We start from the raw sequence: 19,328 nt of genomic DNA on the forward strand, positions 1-19,328 counted from the left end.
TATAATGCCAGTGCTTAGCTGGCTGAGCTCCAAAAGGAGTTGAACCTGCCCAAGAACCGCCTTATATGTGACATGCCCACCAGGTGGAACTCAACGTTGGCCATGCTGCAGAGATTAAAGTGTGTGAAGGTTTTAGCCCTTGTACACACAGTCGGAGATTCCGACGGAATGTGTCCTATCGGACCATTTTGTCGGATAATCCGACTGTGTGTGGTCTCCATCGAACTGTTTCCGTCGGAGTATCCGACTGACCAAGTTTTCCAACTTGTCCATAAAATTTTCTGAAAAAAATGCTCCGATTGGACATACTCCTATCATGTGTAGAGAATTCCGATCGGACAAAGTGCCACGCATGCTCAGATCAAATTCCCAGACCAAAGCTATTGGCTACTAGCCTGAACATAGCCCCGATGTAATGAAATAACGTCATCACATTATGTACAATCGGATTTTCCGTGCAACAGTTTTGGACAAAATCCGTCGGACAAAATCCAACGGATTTGGTTGTCAGAATGTCCGACCGTGTGTACAAGGGCTTACATTATTGGAGGCTGTGTTTTTTTCATCTACATGTGGAGTGTGTAAAGAGGATTAATCAGGATCTGTGTATTTGCCTCTGACAGACACCTGAAGATCTGTCACTCTGCATCCCTGTGAAAAGAGGGTTTAAGCGTCTATAGCCAAACATGGCAGTGTGAGGCATAAATAGCTGGTGAGTGTGTGCACATAAGGGGATTGAAGTCACAGTCACGGCGGTGTGGTGGAGGAGTGTTCCTGGAAGCCTTTTTGATTATAATTAGAATTTATTCACCGGTCGCTATCTAATGAACGTTGGACTTTTTTGTTTAAAAACTGGACACTTTTTTAATTTATTCATTCATATAATTTGTTGCAACTATTTACTTCACAGGGTGTTACTATTATAGTTTAAAGTGGTAACAATCAATGTTATTTATGTTATGTGTATATTTTATTGGATACATTTGAGTTGAGATTATGTATTATTAGCATATTCACTGAGTATTTAGCGCCGCTCATTCTACACTGCTTGGTAGTATTTTATCACAAAAAAGTATATATAAAAAAATAAATCTAAGATACACAGTACTGTTTCTAATATATATATATACTCATAAAAACAGACATATTTACTTTTGCTTGATTCCAGCAAATGAAAAAAAAATATCATTAACAAAAAACACTGTGCTCCTTTTTTTTTTTTTTGTCAAAATCTAAAAAATGTTTTTTGTTTTTCATAATTTTCACAATTTTTTTTTCTATTTTTAAAAGGATGAAAGTTTACTATTGACAGTATGGTATCAAATTAAAGCACTTATCTTTTTCCAATAAAGCAATATTAGGAGGACAAAATAAGAAACAACTGCTAGACAATTGTTATGTAAATGCTAAATTATCTACACCAGGTGGATCTCTTGCTGTTCTTGGCTCTTCCATACACACAGCCCAGGACCATTAGGATGACAGCGATGAAGAATTTTACAGCCACATATGCTGCTAGTACTAAAACTTTTTGACCAAAACTGGACACCTGAGGTGGTTCTGAGGGTTCTGTAAAATTTTCTGTAAAACAATTAGGATGTATGAATATATCGTAGAACCAAGTACAATATGTTCAGGTCATATTCAAACTCAACTTTCACAAAAAAATAATAGGACACATGGGGGAAACTACTAAAAAATAGACATGTGCATTACCAAAATTCAAATTTTGTTTTGTTTCATTTGTTTTTTTGTTTTTTTTTGGTTATTTAACAGATCATTCATTATGATCAGCATTTGTTATTTCGGATCATTCGTAACTTTGGATGCGTTTATTCATTACATTCACAAACAGTTACTTTAGCCAAATTTGAAAGGAAATTCCAGAAGAAATGCAAATCTATTCTATTCCAAATTAGCTGCTATGGAGACTTGAATAGAAGAATTACTGACTTTGGCTATTTTACCTTTAATTTAATAGTTTATAATAAACAATAATAATAAAAACTATAATAATAGTTAATAATTGAATTATAATAGAAGATACGAAAAACAAAATTATCTGAATGTAATTAATTTGTTAAACTCGTAGGTTGAATCGTTTTTCATTCTTTCGGATTTTCGTTCTCTTGGATTACCATTCTTTCTAACAATTCGTTTTTGTATGAATGCGTCAAAAGAGTCTTTTGTTCATTCGGATGCTTCTGATTGAATGAATATGCCAAATTTTGTCCTAAAACGAATTTGGAACGAAATAATTGCACATGTCTACTAAAACTGGAGCACACAGAATCCGGTGCCGCTGTGCATAGTAACCAATCAGCTTCTATCTCCAGCTTATTCAATTAAGCTTTGCCAATAAAACCTGGAAACTGATTGGCTACTATGCACAGCTGCACTAGATTCGGCGTGCTCCAGTTTTTGTAAATCTCCCCCATAGAATATATCAGCTACACAAAGCATTATGTAAGTTAATGAGGACACTACTTATATTGAACATTCTGGCTATCACCCACTTTTGTATTTTTTATTACTTATGGTAAAAGTTAAAAGCTTTGGAGTATTTTCACTTAGAATTTTTTTTTTTTTTGTGGGCAACCTAAAGTAGAATTCCAGGCTAAACCTAGTCTTAAAAATGCCCGACAAGAAGCAGAGCCACCCGCCCCAAAGCACCGCCCGTCTTGTGGGGCATACTACCTGGTATGGTGCGGGTGGGGGAGATGCTCGCTCGCCCCCTCCTTTTCCTGACCTTCCCGGGCTGCATGCTCGGAAATGGAATTTGGGGGGACCCCAATTTTTTTTTTTTTTGCTGGCAATTCTCTTTTTACATGATTCACCAGTTGTTAAGGACGCAGCAGCCGATTTCCTGGTCCACTCCTTAGCAATCAGCTATACACAGTGTGTTTAAAGAGAAAAAAAAAAAAAAAAAAATTCAAAATGCATGAAAGCTTCATGCAACAACTTAGGGTTAAAAGTGGAAAACGCACTGCAAAACACACCAGGAAAAAGCATCAAGTGCAGCTGCAAAAATGAGAACCTAGACTAAACCTCCACCACAGGGACTGACCATTTGGGCACTGCCCGAGGGCTTGGAGTCAGTAAGGGGGCCCGTTCCCAGCATCTCACAGAACCATGCTGGAGTTTCCACTTGTTATCCTCCCTGGGGCCAGCACACCTGACATGGGAGAACACTGGCTGCATGCTGAGACCCCCCCCCCCCCCCCCACTGTATACACAGCATGTCACAGTACACAGAGACCCTAATAGATAGAGAGACAGTCCCTGACCTGGACACCAGTCCCTCTCCTTCATCCACTACTGTGTATGGCATTGTCAATGTCCCCATTTAACCACTTCAGCCCTAGAAGGTTTTACCCCCCTTAATGACAATTTTTGGTGATACGGCACTGTGTTCATTTAAAAAATCAAGGGAAATTTAGCAAACAATGGGCTGGTTGGATATCCTTCCAAACAACGACAGCATTTGACGCCCTCAGTAACCCTACCACCTAGCTCAAATGGACCACTTAGGATATAATAGATAGTCCACCAAAAACTGGTATGATCCATCTCATCAACTACACCCAAAATATATAGATCTCCTTCTCTCCATACCCATCCCATTCTAATAGAACTCCAGGCATCCGGTCCCGAACCGTATTCCTTTAAGTTAACCGAACAAAAGAATATATCGTCTATGAGCAATTGCAAGGGAGTCAGAGACAAACACCCCCATCTTCCCCCCCTGTCCTCTTTTTTTTTTTTTTTTCTCCCCCTTTCCCCCTTTTCCCATCCCTCCCCCCTCCCAATCCAACTGAACTGATTACTCACCATTCTCCCCTCTATACACCCCACCAAATTACCTACACACAACCTCACATGTTGAGCTTGACACACGAGCCATCAACATAGCCATCTCCACGTACACCTAAACGCTTTACTTCGCCAACTATCTTTGCAGAACGCATACTCGAGATTCTATACCATGCGTGACCACAATATGAGAGACCACTTGATTCTCGAGCCCACACCCTTAAAGGGGTTGTAAAGGTAATTTTTTTATTTTCTACATAGGTTCCTTAAAGCTAGTGCATTGTTGGTTCACTTATCTTTTCCTTCAATTTCCCTTCTAAATGTTTTTTTTCTTTGTTTTCTTTGTCTGAATTTCTCACTTCCTGTTTCTCCCCAGTAAGCTGTTCAGTAAGCTGTTCTGGCTGACTAACCACCAGCTCGGATGATGGTGAGAAGTTTACTGAGGAGAAACAGGAAGTGAGATATTCAGACAAAGCAAAAAAACATTTAGAAGGGAAATCAAAGGAAAAGGTAAGTGAACCAACAATGCACTAGCTTAAAGGAACCTATGTAGAAAATAAAAAATTTAGCTTTACAACCCCTTTAAGTAACAGGAGATGGGCTTACTGATCAGATTGGGCTTTGTCTTATTAATTATACTTTTACAAGGCTGAACTAGACTTATGGTTTATGTACTCGTGTCAGTTTTCTGCGTCTGTTATTTCCTGTATTAACTGTTTCTATAAATAAAAGACATTTTATGGAAAAAAAAAAAAATAAAATAAAAAAATCAAGGGGAGTAGAAAATTCTGGAAAGCCGCACTCCAAATGAAATTTCTCGTGCCTTTATTAGAACATCAGGATCACACTGTACATGTCACGGCAAAGTAATACAGAACCAAAGACAGCTGATGCGTTTCACACTAAACATAGTGCTTACTCACAGCTATGAGTAAGCACTACTTTAGAATTTTCTACTCACCTTGATTTGCTATAAGCATTAGCCGGCACCTGGGGCTCTTCATTTCCTGGAGGAAAAATCTTTTTGTTTCAGCAGACCTACCTGGAGCTGTGGTAACCCCATCTCTTTAACTATGGTAATTAAACTGATAATTGTGCGGTTGTGCGACGCTGTAACCAAATAAAATTGATGTATTTTTTTTCCCCAAAAATAGAGCGTTCTTTTGGTTCTATTTGATCACCTCTGTGGTTTTTAGTTTTTGTGCTATAAGCAAAAAAAAACTGACAATTTTGAAAAAAGCAGTATTTTACTTTCTGCTATAAAACATAAATATAGGCCAATATGTATTCTGCTACATGTTTTTGATTAAAGTTATAGCGTCTACAAACTATGGGATACATTTATGGACTTTTTATTTTTTATTAGTAATGGCGGTGATCAGCAACTTATACCGGGACTGCGACATTGCAGCAGACAAATGTGACACTAAGTAACACTTTCTGGGGACCAGTGACATTATTACAGTGAAGGGAGGGACATCAGGAGCAATCAAAGGGTTGAATGTGCTCCCTGGGAGTGCTTTCTAACTAGGGGGGGGGGGGGGGCTTTGGCTGTGTGAAGACAGAGATCTGTGTTCCTGCTTAGCAGAAACACAGAATTTCTGTCTCCCCTACGAGTGCTGTTCTGCCTCTCCCATAAACAATTGGTGGGTCCCAGCGGACATTGGATCCACTGCTTCTGTTGTGTCCAAACACAGCAGGAGCGGGTCGCCAGCAGCGTGCACGCACACCCCAGACTGGAAGTGTCAGATCAAGTACATAGTTTTAATCCTTGTTTCATAAGGATAGTCCTTTTTCTGTAGATAATATAGAGGCAGTCCTTGTTGTATAGAGATGGCCCCTGTTATATAGAGATGGTCCTTGTTATATAGACAGTCCTTGTTCTGTAGAGATGGTCAAGGTTATATAGGCAAATCAGTAAAAAGTGCATTTATTTTATACAATTAATAAAAGTCTCACTTACATCCATAATTATTATTGTCCTCCGTTTGATAGTCAAATCACTGTTCCCTTTCGCTGGTGCTGTTACTGGATGAATCCTCCTCCACAGCGCGCTAGGGGAAGCTCTGCTGTGTTCTGTGGTGCACAGAGAATCAGACTGGCTTGCAGACAGCGTGTGACATCAGCTGGGGGGGTACCCAAAAGCACAACGCGTTTCTGAGCTTGCGCAAGCCTCGTTCGGGCATGCGCGCTCCTTTCTACCTGCACTTGAGAAAGGAGCGCGCATGCCCGAACGAGGCTTGCGCAAGCTCAGAAACGCATTGTGCTTTTGGGTACCCCCCCAGCTGATGTCACACGCTGTCTGCAAGCCAGTCTGATTCTCTGTGCACCACAGAACACAGCAGAGCTTCCCCTAGTGCGCTGTGGAGGAGGATTCATCCAGTAACAGCACCAGCGAAAGGGAACAGTGATTTGACTATCATTATGGATGTAAGTGAGACTTTTATTAATTGTATAAAATAAATGCACTTTTTACTGATTTGGCGCTCTTCTATATATTCCTTTATTGGTATCCTATTCATGAGATGACTTCACTCTAAAGAAGCAGCTGCCGCAGGTGATTGTGCACATACATCCCTTATCCTCTAAGGACAGCAAGCAACCTTTCTGGATCTTCAGCAAATTCCAAGTACTGTTTTCTCAGATAACTTTTTTAAAAACATCTTGCTTTTATAAAAACTGTTTTGAATCTATTTTAATGAACAATACAGACTGAACTGAAAAGGACACACCAGTATCTTTTAAAGCGCTAGTATTTTGTGTTGTTTTTTTTTTATCACAAGGTTATATAGGCAGTCCTTGTTTTATAGAGATGATCCTTGTTATATATAGAGTCAGTCCTTGTTCTGTAGAGATTGTTCTGTATAGAAAGTATTTTTTTTACTGATTGTGCTGAGGTTTATATGTGTCTGTGGGACTCTTTCTTGTGGCACAGCAATCAAAGCACATTTATAGATACAGATGAGCCTGGGCTTTATCTAACTATGCTCCATAAGCCCCTCCCATTTGTTATTGCAATCTGGCCACACCCATTTTTCGCTGCATTACTTCTCTCCTTTCTTTTCGAGCCTAGGTGCAGAGGGGACCCTTGCAGTTCTCCACACCCCCTCCTCCTCCCAACAGGGGGATGGTGTGCGGCTAGAGCAGGCGATCAGTGCAGCAGGTGGGGGAAGAGCCTGGAACCAATCTTTCTTTTGTGTCTCTCACTGCAGCAACTGAATGCCGACATCTCCTGCTCTAGCTGCTGCAATGAGAGCCACAAAATATTGGTTCCAGTTATTTCCCTTTGTGTGGGTGTGACATGAGTGTGGGCGAGGACACAGGGGGCCTCATGATCTCCTATTGCCTGGGGGCCCGATAAGTTTTCAGTCCACCCCTGCTCCACCATGTAGTTTACTGGATGGAACAGTGAGGGCCTGATGTCACTGCTCCTTTTTGTATAGGGGTACAATCTCTGCAGCACTTGGCCATGACACATTAGAGCTGGGAGTGGAAAGTCATCAGGATTCTGGAGTTCAGCTTTAATTCCTGGCACCAGACATATTATGATAATTTATGATAAATATAGAGCTAAAAACACAATAACTTTACCTTTGATGATTAGTCTGGTTCCTCCTCCGTACATAATTTTATCTTCATATTGGTAGTCACTTGCACACAGTTTGACCACCACAAAGCAGTGATATGAAGTGTTGTCTGCCTTTGTCACATCCTTTATCATTAGATTAGTCATCCCTGTTATGGATGTCCGATGTTTATATGTAGAATGGACCATTTCCTGGTAGGGGTGGTAGGCGTACGGTCCGGTTATATTCCCCACTCTCCAGTATACATTGACCCGCACAACATCTCTCTCTGTATACCGATCACTAGGAAGGGTGTAGGAGCAGAAAAGGATCGCTGAATATCCTTCTTGTACTGAGATCTCATTAGTTGGTGGATCAAAGGATGATTGATATTCTAGAAGAGAAGGTTGAACATATAAAACAATTTAGATACGTGAACCAGCAAAATTCAATCCTAGTTTAAGTCCCCTTTCACATTTTTTTTTTGCTATAATAAATATCCCCAATTTAAAAAATAAATAAATAGCACAGCAATAGTATGCCCACACAGTGTCTGGTGCCTGTAGGTGGTGCTGTTGTAGAGTTTTTGGCGCGGAAGTCAGTGCTGGGAGAGTGTGGAGTGAGAGGGATTGTGTCAGCAGGGAGCAGAGGACTGGACTGGACCCCCCCTACCCCCCGCCCGAGAGCAGCAGTGTGGCAGACAGACTCCCCCGACCGGATTGGACCCCCCATGACAGGACCGGCCCTCTCCAGACCGAGAGCGGCAGCGGATGACCCAGGGACCTACAGCAATGGCAGAGTGGGACATCGTGGTGCACTGAGGGCAGTATCATCCCACAGATGGGAACAGAGAAGGCAGGAAGACATCCAGCGGGACTGGGAAGTGGAAGGCTGGCAGGGAGAGGCGGAGGTTAAGTGAAGCGCAGACCGCAGGAGGGAGAGTGTGAGGCTAATCAGTGAAACGGCGGCACTGAAGGTGACTGACTGCTAGTGTCCAATTACAAGGGGCGGTTGTGCAGAGTGACGCAGAGACACAAAACCTGACTGACTGTGTATGTGTGTACCTGAGTATTGGGAGTACCGGCGTATTGGGAGTACCGGTGTATTGGGAGTAGCTGTGTATTGTGTATCTGAGAAGATCGTTAGTGCTTGAATATTGTTAGTGCCTGAGTATTGGTAGCACCTGAGTATTGTGAGTGCACGCGGGCAGTGAGTAAAAGAGTGTTACAAGCGCACTTGGACTGTGAGTGCACATGGACTGTATGTACATGTGAGCTGCGAGTACACTTGGGCTGCAATTGCACATGAACTGCGAGTGGGCTGTGAATGCATGTGGGCTGTGAGTACCTGTGTATTATATTGTTGAGTGCCTGTGTATTGAGTATTAGTGTCAGGAAGCTAGTTGTTACTTAATTTTAACAGGGTATAAGCCTCATTAAATTAGTAGGTACGATACCCGGCGGGTGTGGAGATGAGACTCTGTGTACATTTTAGCGTCATGTATGTGTTCCTTGATCATCTGATCGAGGGCGAATACTTCTGTGCAGCACATTGTTTCCCTGAATACTAAAGGAGAGCCAGGAATGTACTTGGAACGTCCCACAGGGGCTAGCACAGAGGTGGATGGAGACAAGGAGGTGCAGGCACTAGAAAAGAGTCGATGGGTGACAGTTAGGAAGGTTACAGGGGAAAGTGCCAGGGAGGCCGATCCTGGGCTGGAGTATCCCAATAAGTACGCTCCATTAAGTGACATTGGTGAAACCAGTCAGGGACCAGCACTGCTGGAGCTGAGGGACTCTCCTAGCTGCCAGGGGAGGAACTCAGTGAGAGTGAGGGAGAAGCAAAGGGAAAGGAAAGACAGATTCTGGTGGTAGGGGACTCAATTCTTAGAAGGACAGATAGGGCAATCTGTTATAAAGACCTGAAGCATCAAACTGTATGTTGTCTACCAGGCGCTCTGGTTCGGCACATCACAGATCTGTTGGACAGATAACTAGGAGGGGCTGGCAACCATTTAAGGGTATTCCCTTTATCAGGGGGATAGAGAGGGTAAAAAAGGAGAAGGGGTATGCCTTTATATCAAGAATAATGTACAAGTGAATGTGAGAGATGTGAGCTAGGGATGGATAGAGCTCCAAAGGGATGAAACTAAGGGGAAAGTAATACTGGGCGCGAGGAGAGATGGGTTTGCTTTAACAGCATATTAAATAACGGCAGTAGCCAGTGCATCCCATTGGGAAATAAATTTAAAAGAGCGAACCAAAGTCCTGGATGGCTTAACTCCAATATAAAAATGCAAGAAGAGACGCTATTATTTCAATTTACAAATACTGTACTGGTGACCCCACAATAGGGATAAAACTTTTGCAGAAGGGAGTTTAACAAAGCACGTGGCCACTAATTAAAATTAGAACAAAAGAGGTTTAACCTTAAACTATGTAGAGGGTTCTTTACGGTAAGAGCGGCAAGGATGTGGAATTCCCCTTCACAGGCGGCGGTCTCAGCGGGGGGCATCAATGGTTTCAAGAAACTATTAGATAAGCACCTGAACGACCACAACATACAGGGATATATAAGTTAATACTGACATATAATCACACACATAGGTTGGACTTGATGGACTTGTGTCTTTTTTCAACCTCACCTGCTATGTAACCTTGTCTGCAGTCTCTGACCATCTCTTGTATTATATCTGCAGTCTCTGACTATCTCTTGTATCATGTCTGCAGTCTCTGACCATCTCTTGTATCATGTCTGTAGTCTCTGACCATCTCCTGTATTCAGGGCATTTTTTCTCAAACAATGGATACTGGAACACAACCATGACCCCCTAAAATCCCTCCACCCACACATACCCTCCAAATCACATCAAATAGTGGGTGTGGTCAGTCAAATTTCACGAACAGTAGGAGGGTCTTAAAGGGGCATAAAATACCAGGATTGCATTGCATACAGAGTGCAGAGTTAAGGGGGTTACAGTGTAGAGCAGTCACTTGTAAACACAAAACTGGACTTCTGTGTTTACAAGTGATTGTGGTGAGCAGGCCCCCCCAAGGGTCTGAGCCAGAGGTGGTGGAACGGAGTTCCACCAAGTTCCTCCTGAAAAAAGCCCTGCCTCTATTATATCTACAGTCTGTGACCATCTCTTGTATCATGTCTACAGTTTCTGACCATCTCCTGTATTATGATTGCAGTCTCTGACCATCTCTTGTATCATGTCTGCAATCTCTGACCATCTCCTGTATTATGTCTGCAGTCTCTGACCATCCCTTGTATCATGTTTGCAGTCTCTGACCATCTCCTCTACTATGTCTGTAGTCTTTGGCCATCTCCTGTATTAGATCTGCAGTCTCTGACCATCTCTTGTATCATGTCTGCAGTCTCTGACCATTTCCTGTATTATATCTGCAGTTTCTGACCATCTCTTGTATCATGTCTACAGTCTTTGACCATCTCTTTTATCATGCCTTCAGTCTCTGACCATCTCCTGTATTATGCCTGCAGTCTCTGACCATCTCTTGTATCATATCTGCTGTCTCTGAGCATCTTTTGTTCTATGTCTGAAGTCTCTGACCGTCTCTTGTATCATGTCTACAGTCTCTAACCATCTCTTGTATCACGTCTGTAGTCTCTGACCATCTCCTGTATTATATCTACAGTCTCTGACCATCTCTTGTATCATGTCTGCAGTCTCTGACCATCTCCTGTATTATATCTGCAGTCTCTGACCATCCCTTGTATCATGTTTGCAGTCTCTGACCATCTCCTCTACTATGTCTGTAGTCTTTGGCCATCTCCTGTATTATATCTGCAGTCTCTGACCATCTCTTGTATCATGTCTGCAGTCTCTGACCATCTCCTGTATTATATCTGCAGTTTCTGACCATCTCTTGTATCATGTCTACAGTCTTTGACCATCTCTTTTATCATGCCTTCAGTCTCTGACCATCTCCTGTATTATGCCTGCAGTCTCTGACCATCTCTTGTATCATATCTGCTCTCTCTGACCATCTTTTGTTCTATGTCTGAAGTCTCTGACCGTCTCTTGTATCATGTCTACAGTCTCTAACCATCTCTTGTATCACGCCTGTAGTCTCTGACCATCTCCTGTATTATATCTACAGTCTCTGACCACCTCTTGTATCATTTCTGCAGTCTCTGACCATCTCCTGTATTATATCTGCAGTCTCTGACCATCCCTTGTATCATGTTTGCAGTCTCTGACCATCTCCTCTACTATGTCTGTAGTCTTTGGCCATCTCCTGTATTATATCTGCAGTCTCTGACCATCTCTTGTATCATGTCTGCAGTCTCTGACCATCTCCTGTATTATATCTGCAGTTTCTGACCATCTCTTGTATCATGTCTACAGTCTTTGACCATCTCTTTTATCATGCCTTCAGTCTCTGACCATCTCCTGTATTATGCCTGCAGTCTCTGACCATCTCTTGTATCATATCTGCTGTCTCTGACCATCTTTTGTTCTATGTCTGAAGTCTCTGACCGTCTCTTGTATCACGTCTGTAGTCTCTGACCATCTCTTGTATCATGTCTTCAGTCTCTGACCATCTCTTGTATCATGTCTACAGTCTTTGACCATCTCTTGTATCATGTCTACAGTCTTTGACCATCTCTTGTATCATGTCTTCAGTCTCTGGCCATCTCCTGTATTATGTATACAGTCTCTGACCATCTCTTGTATCATGTCTGCTGTCTCTGACCATCTTTTGTACTATGTCTGCAGTCTCTGACCGTCTCTTGTATCATGTCTACAGTCTCTGATCATCTCTTGAATCATGTCTGTAGTCTGACCATCTCTTGTATCATGTCTGTAGTCTCTGACCATCTCCTGTATTATATCTGCAGTCTCTGACCATCTCCTGTACTATGTCTGCAGTCTCTAACCGTCTCTTGTATCATGTCTACAGTCTCTGACCATCTCCTGTATTATGTCTGTAGTCTCTGACCAACTCCTGTACTATGTCTGCAGTCTCTGACCATCTCCTGTACTATAATTGCAGTCTCTGACCATCTCTTGAATCACGTCTGTAGTCTGACCATCTCTTGTATCATGTCTGTAGTCTCTGACCATCTCCTGTATTATATCTGTGACGGAACCGATCCCACACTCCGATTGAGTGCTTCCGTCTATATACGCTTCCTAAGTCCTGGAACAGAAGTCCAATGGATCTGGCTATAGGAACCCCCAAGAACTAGACGACACCAGTCTTAGGAGGACATCAGGAATGACCTTTATTTGAGATCTCACACAAAATATATATACAGCGGGGTGACTAAAACCTAACCTAATTAGCATGAGCTAATTATCTAAATCAACACTCAGATTAGTTGACTGAGGGATAAGACTTTTCGGCTCCTGCCGAATTCAATAAACATTACTATAAACATAAACAAAGGATTAATTAGCACAAACAACAACGTTTGGAATGTCCTTACAAGCCAGACTCATTTACACAAGAGACAGGTGTCTGGAGTTAATGACATTAGCATCTGACAGTGTGTGTCCCAACAGCATGAGACAACACACATCATATATACATATATACAGCATTTAATCTGACTAGCACAGGTTATAGTGGGGTTCTCATTCACCCTGTGCCCCTTAAAATCCAGGGCACATAATCGATCGGCAAGAGGCTCGCACTCAGTCCTCTCAAAAAGCCTTTGTTCCGGCTAGGTCTATCACAACATCTGCAGTCTCTGACCATCTCCTGTACTATGTCTGCAGTCTCTGACCATCTCTTGTATCATTTCTACAGTCTCTGATCATCTTCTGTATTATGTCTGTAGTCTCTGACCATCTCCTGTATTATATCTGCAGTCTCTGACCATCTCCTGTATTATATCTGCAGTCTCTGACCATCTCCTATACTATGATTGCTGTCTCTGACCGTCTCTTGTATCATGTCTGCTGTCTCTGACCATCTTTTGTACCATATCTAAAGTCTCTGACCGTCTCTTGTATCATGTCTACAGTCTCTAACCCTCGTTTGTATCATGTCTGTAGTCTCTGACCATCTCCTATATTATATCTACAGTCTCTGACCATCTCTTGTATTATGTCTGCAGTCTCTGACCATCTCCTGTATTATGTCTTCAGTCTCTGACCGTCTCTTGTATCATGTCTGCAGTCTTTGACTATCTCTTGTATCATGTCTTCAGTCTCTGACCATCTCCTTTATTATTTATGCAGTCTCTGACCATCTCTTGTATCATGTCTGTAGTCTCTGACCATCTCTTGTATCATGTCTGCAGTCTCTGACCATCTCCTGTATTATATCTACAGTCTCTGACCATCTCCTGTACTATGTCTGCAGTCTGACGTCTCTTGTATCATTTCTACAGTCTCTGACCATCTTCTGTATTATGTCTGTAGTCTCTGACCATCTCCTGTATTATAGCTGCAGTCTCTGACCATCTCCTATACTATGATTGTTGTCTCTGACCATCTCTTGTATCATGTCTACAGTCTCTGACCATCTCTTGTATCATGTCTGCAGTCTCTGACCATCTTCTGTATTATGTCTGCAGTCTCTGATAGTGATGGACGAACTTCCGACGGGACGTTTCACGAACGCGAACCGTGAATGCGGGCAAAAGTTTGCGAACCGCAAAGTTTGTGATGGACCCCATTGACTTTAATGGCAGGCGAACCTTAAAAACCTCCAGGTCATATTTTCAGCCACAAAATACTTACTATCTGTGCACACATAGTCCCACAACATGGACACTGACATAACAAAAGTATTAAGTGAATCTGGGATCGACAACGACAGGCATTCTTTTTTTATCTGTGAAATTTTGATAATTCAGGAGTGCATGAAGGCCATGGAGGAGAGGCAAGGTCAGGGCAGGCTATGAAGGGGGTGCAGGAGATGATCAGTGTCACAGTCAGGGCAGCGCAGTCCTGTGCCAGTGTCCCAGTGTGCCAAGTTTGCCAACCTGTGCTTGAGCCCCTCCCTCTGCCCGGCTCTTACCCCCACCTATGCAGGGCTCCACTGCGGTGGTCCAGAGGTGCCAGTCCAGTGCTGATCCTCAGCCATGGTGCTGGCACTGCCTGCGGATTGGCTTCTCCGCTGCTATCTCCCTCACTGAAACCGGCACCGTGATAGAGACTGAGCACTGACACCAGCACCGAGATAGAGAGCACTGACACCAGCACAGTGATAGAGGACACTGAGACCACACCAGCACCGAGATAGAGAGCACTGACACCACACCAGCACAGAGATAGAGAGAGTCCCTGTCCCTGCTCTAAACACCGAACTGTCCCTCAGTCCCTACACTAATAAAAGACAGCTGCAGAATCGGTCAGCACTCAATTTAGCAGCACAGCAGCCAAGTATAATATGCTTTCTATATTTGAAAGAAAGTATATTATACGTGTACAACCCTATATACTGTACACCTATACCAGTCTTTAAAAGGACCTTTGTGGACCTAGTAGCTAGTGATTTGCAGAATGTCCCTGCTCCAAACACCAAACTGTCCCTCAGTCCCTACACTAATAAAAGACAGCTTCAGAATCGGTCAGCAAGCACTCAGCAGCACAGCAGTCAGCAGTGCACCATAATTTACTTGAAAGAAAGTATATTCTAAGTGTATTACAACCCTATATACTGTACACCTATACCAGTCCTTAAAATGACTTTTGTGGACCTAATAGTAATAGCTATTGATTAAATTGACTGTCCCTGCTCCACACAGCATCCTGTCCCTACACTGACAAAAGACAGAATGTAAAATGGCCGCCAGATCAGGTCTATTTATAAGGTAGGGGGTATGTCCAATTGTCCATGTGCTGAAATGTCTCAATTGGCTGTCCTGTACCCCATGAAGGATGTGTCATCATGGGTCTAAGTTCTTCATAATGTAAACAAATATGGCCGTTGCGAACAGCGCCAGAAGTCCGCCGGTTTGGCGAGTCGCGAACAAGCAAAATTCACTGTGAACCGACCGCCGGGCAAACCGCAAGACCATCTCTAGTCTCTGACCATCTCTTGTATCATGTCTTCAATCTTGGATCATCTCCTGTATTATGTCTGCAGTCTCTGACCATCTCTTGTATCATGTCTGCAGTCTCTGACCATCTTTTGTACTATGTCTACAGTCTCTGACCATCTCTTGTATCATGTCTATAGTCTCTAACCATCTCTTGGATCATGTCTGTAGTCTCTGACCATCTCCTGTATTATATCTAGTCTCTGACCATCTCTTGTATCATGTATGTAGTCTCTGACATCTCTTGTACTATGTCTGCAGTCTCTAACCATTTCCTGTATCATGTCTGCAGTCTCTGACCATCTTCTGTATCATGTCTGCAGTCTCTGACCATCTCCTGTACTATGATTCCAGTCTCTGACCATCTCTTGTATCATCTCTACAGTCTCTGACCATCTCTAGAATCATGTCTGCAGTCTCTGACCATCTCCTGTATTATGTCTGCAGTCTCTGACCATCTCTTGTATCATGTATGCAGCCTCCGACAATCTTTTGTATCATGTCTGCAGTCTCTGAACATCTTCTGTACCACGTCTGCAGTCTCTGACCGTTTCCTGTATCATGTCTGCAGTCTGTGACCATCTCCTGTATCATGTCTGCAGTCTCTGACCATCTTCTGTACTATGATTGCTGTCTCCGACCATCTCTTGTATAATCTCTACAGTCTCTGACCATCTCTTGAATCATGTATGCAGTCTCTGACTATCTCCTGTATTATGTCTGCAGTCTCTGACCATCTCTTGAATTATGTCTGCAGTCTCTGACCATCTCCTGTATTATGTCTGCAATCTCTGACTATCTCCTGTATTGTGTCTGCAGTCTCTGACCATCTTCTGTACCATGTCTGCAGTCTCTGAACGTTTCCTGTATCATGCCTGTAGTCTCTGACCATCTCCTGTATTATATCTACAGTTTCTGACCATCTCTTGCACTATGTCTGCAGTCTGTAACCATTTCCTGTATCATGTCTGCAGTCTCTGACCATCTCCTGTACTATGATTGCAATCTCTGACTGTCTCTTGTATCATCTCTACAGTCTCTGACCATCTCTTGAATCATGTCTGCAGTCTCTGACCATCTCTTGTATCATATATGCAGTCTCTGACAATCTTTTGTATCATGTCTGCAGTCTCTGACCATCTTCTGTATTATGTCTGCAGTCTCTGACTATCTCCTGTATTGTGTCTGCAGTCTCTGACCATCTTCTGTACCATGTCTGCAGTCTCTGAACGTTTCCTGTATCATGTCTGCAGTCTCTGACCATCTCCTGTACTATGATTGCAGTCTCTGACGATCTCTTGTATGATGTCTACAGTCTCTGTCCATCTCTTGTATCATGTCTACAGTCTATGTCCATCTCTTGTATCATGTCTGTAGTCTCTGACCATCTCTTGTATCATGTCTGTAGTCTCTGACCATCTCTTGTATCATGTCTGTAGTCTCTGACCGTCTCTTGTATCATGTCTGTTGTCTCTGGCCATCTCCTGTATTATGATTGCAGTCTCTGACTGTCTCTTGTATCATGTCTACAGTCTCTGTCCATCTCTTGTATCATGTCTGTAGTCTCTGACCATCTCTTGTATCATGTCTGTAGTCTCTGACCATCTCTTGTATCATGTCTACTGTTTCTGGCATCTCCTGTATTATGATTGCAGTCTCCGACTGTCTCTTGTATCATGTCAACAGTCTCTGTCCATCTCTTGTATCATGTCTGGGGGCTCTTTCTAACAGTCTCTCTAACAAAAGCCCTCTCTGTGTGTATCAGAGAGACCCCCCACCCTCTAGGTGTCATTAGTGTACGCCATTCCTGTATTTTCATTATTGTTAAAAAATTATGGGAGGATCCCAGGATAACAAAGTCTTCTTAGGGGAGCATCTCTGTGTTTGAGTCGTTGCCATAGAAACATTTGTAGAGGGGAGGAGTTGGTAAGATGACCACACCCATGTGGGGGCGCCACAAATATTTCTGCACCCAGGCGTCTGTGACCCTAGGATCGGCCCTGCTGATACCAGACTAGGAGTGAGGAAAAATCTATAACAGGAACACAGAAAAATCTGAGCAAGGTTCTAGCCTTCCTCTACTAAGGAAAAGTCATTTTATTCTGTCTACAGTCATGTTGAAGAGTTCCCCTCACTTCCTTTCTGGGGAAATGTTCTCAGCCGGACAGGAAGTGATGGGAAAGGCAAGAATAGTGTTCTGTATTTGTACCTGCAACAATCAGCCATGTAATTTGTTTGCTTAGCATTGTTTCTGTTGCGGTAGAGGTAGAGATGACACAACAATAACTTCTCCCATCATTTACACGAAGATTACGAATGCGCAGCGAGACGTCTTGAGTAAAATTGACCAAAGAGTACCGACCATGTTGATGTGCGTTACTCCATTCATATATGGGTGTATGAGTACAGTAATGACTTTCTCTGTCAGCATAATACCAGATGACCTTTGTAATATCTGAGATGTCCTTGGAATAATAACACGGGATGGTGACCTCTTCACTAGAAACCGCCATCACTTCATCCAGCTGAGTGATATATTCTGTATCTAAACAAAGAATATGGATTAGAGGGTTATGTGTGTGTATATATATATATATATATATATATATATATATGCATGTAAAGGTGTCTGAATAGAGATTTTTATTTTTATTTTTGTAGAAAGCAGGGTCACTCTTGGGAATGGTACCTGTAGAGGACAGCTGCCAGGAGGTGGGCACAACTATGGCAAGAGGGTTAAATCTGTTCTCTTTCATGAAATACTTGCCATAACAGAGGGAACATTATTAACTTACTGATGACCTATTTGTTGAAATGTTGCCCTTTTTGGATGGGTTGATTCCTCCACTGCAATGGTTCCTATGATGATGTATTAGTTGGCAGGAGAAACCACACTGTGTGGTGGGGGAAAAGGTATTCTGTACACCAGAAAGTGTGGAATAGATGCAGCCACTAGGGGGAAGCATAGTGGCAGTATTTCACCAAATTGGCCACTGGGTAGCCTAAGGGTATTATCCCTTCTTTTAGTACAAGTACATCAGTCTGTATAAGTGACCTTTGCTGACAGGATGACTTTAAAACATTGGGTTGTGAACAGTGGAGGCTGGCGCTCAAAATTTCAGGGGGAAGGGGGGTGGGGGCTGCACAAACTAACACCACCTCGTGTGCGGGGGACAGACGTCAGTGATCATCCCCTGCGCAGAAGACAAATGGGTTAAAAAACCCACCATCCTCCTTCCCCGCAGGAGACGAATGGCAGTGCTCTGCAACTCAAGCCCACCCTTGAAGTGCTCACCCTTTTATAAAAGCCTATTAGAGCCTCACGTTCTAATTATTTGCTTCAAAAGAAAACCCCATTGGAATCCGGCACCCTGCATGTAGATTAGGGGACCGGACACATGGATGGGGAAAAGGTATAACAAGTATTCTGTACACCAGAAAATGTAAAATAGATGCAGCCACTAGGGGGAAGTATAGTGGCAGTATTTCAAGAAATGGGCCCCTGGGTAGGTAAGGGTATTATCCCTCCTTTTATTACAGATATGTGATTCTGTATAAGTGACCTGTGCTGACAGGATGACTTTAAAACATTGGGTTGTGACAGGGGTGGCACAAACTAACACCACCCCTTCCCCTCCCACGGGAGATGGACAGTGGCAAGGAGGCGAATGGGGTAAAAAAAACACCGCCCCCCTAAATGCGAGAGATGAACGACAGTTCTCTGTGTCCCGAGCCCACCCTTTTTTAAAGCCCATTAGAGCCTCAGGTTCTAATCATGTGCTTCAAAAATAAAACCCTTTGGTATCCATGTGTCCAGCACCCTGCATGTACTGTAGATTAGGGAGCTGGATGCATGGATGGGGGGGCCGATGCCCCTCTACCCCTAGTGGAGCGGCTGCCACTGGGTGATGAAAAAGGTATAACAAG

The 19,328-nt window shown here is 43.0% G+C and overlaps 1 protein-coding gene across 1 annotated transcript; it reads right to left on the reverse strand.

Moving 5' to 3' along the window:
* Positions 1-1,294: 1,294 nt before the first annotated feature.
* LOC143963817 (uncharacterized) lies at positions 1,295-17,945 on the reverse strand. The gene is made up of 3 exons (XM_077473547.1): positions 17,611-17,945; positions 7,405-7,773; positions 1,295-1,581 (listed from the first exon to the last, which is right to left on the reverse strand). Exons 1-3 carry the CDS (start codon positions 17,912-17,914, stop codon positions 1,412-1,414), a joined length of 843 nt encoding a protein of 280 aa, XP_077329673.1. The 5' UTR covers positions 17,915-17,945; the 3' UTR covers positions 1,295-1,411.
* Between the last annotated feature and the right edge of the window lie 1,383 nt (positions 17,946-19,328).

This window comes from Lithobates pipiens, unplaced genomic scaffold (genome assembly GCF_037356315.1).
Source record: "Lithobates pipiens isolate NorthernLeopardFrog02 unplaced genomic scaffold, aLitPip1_a1.2 Scaffold_8, whole genome shotgun sequence".
NCBI lineage: Eukaryota > Metazoa > Chordata > Amphibia > Anura > Ranidae > Lithobates > Lithobates pipiens.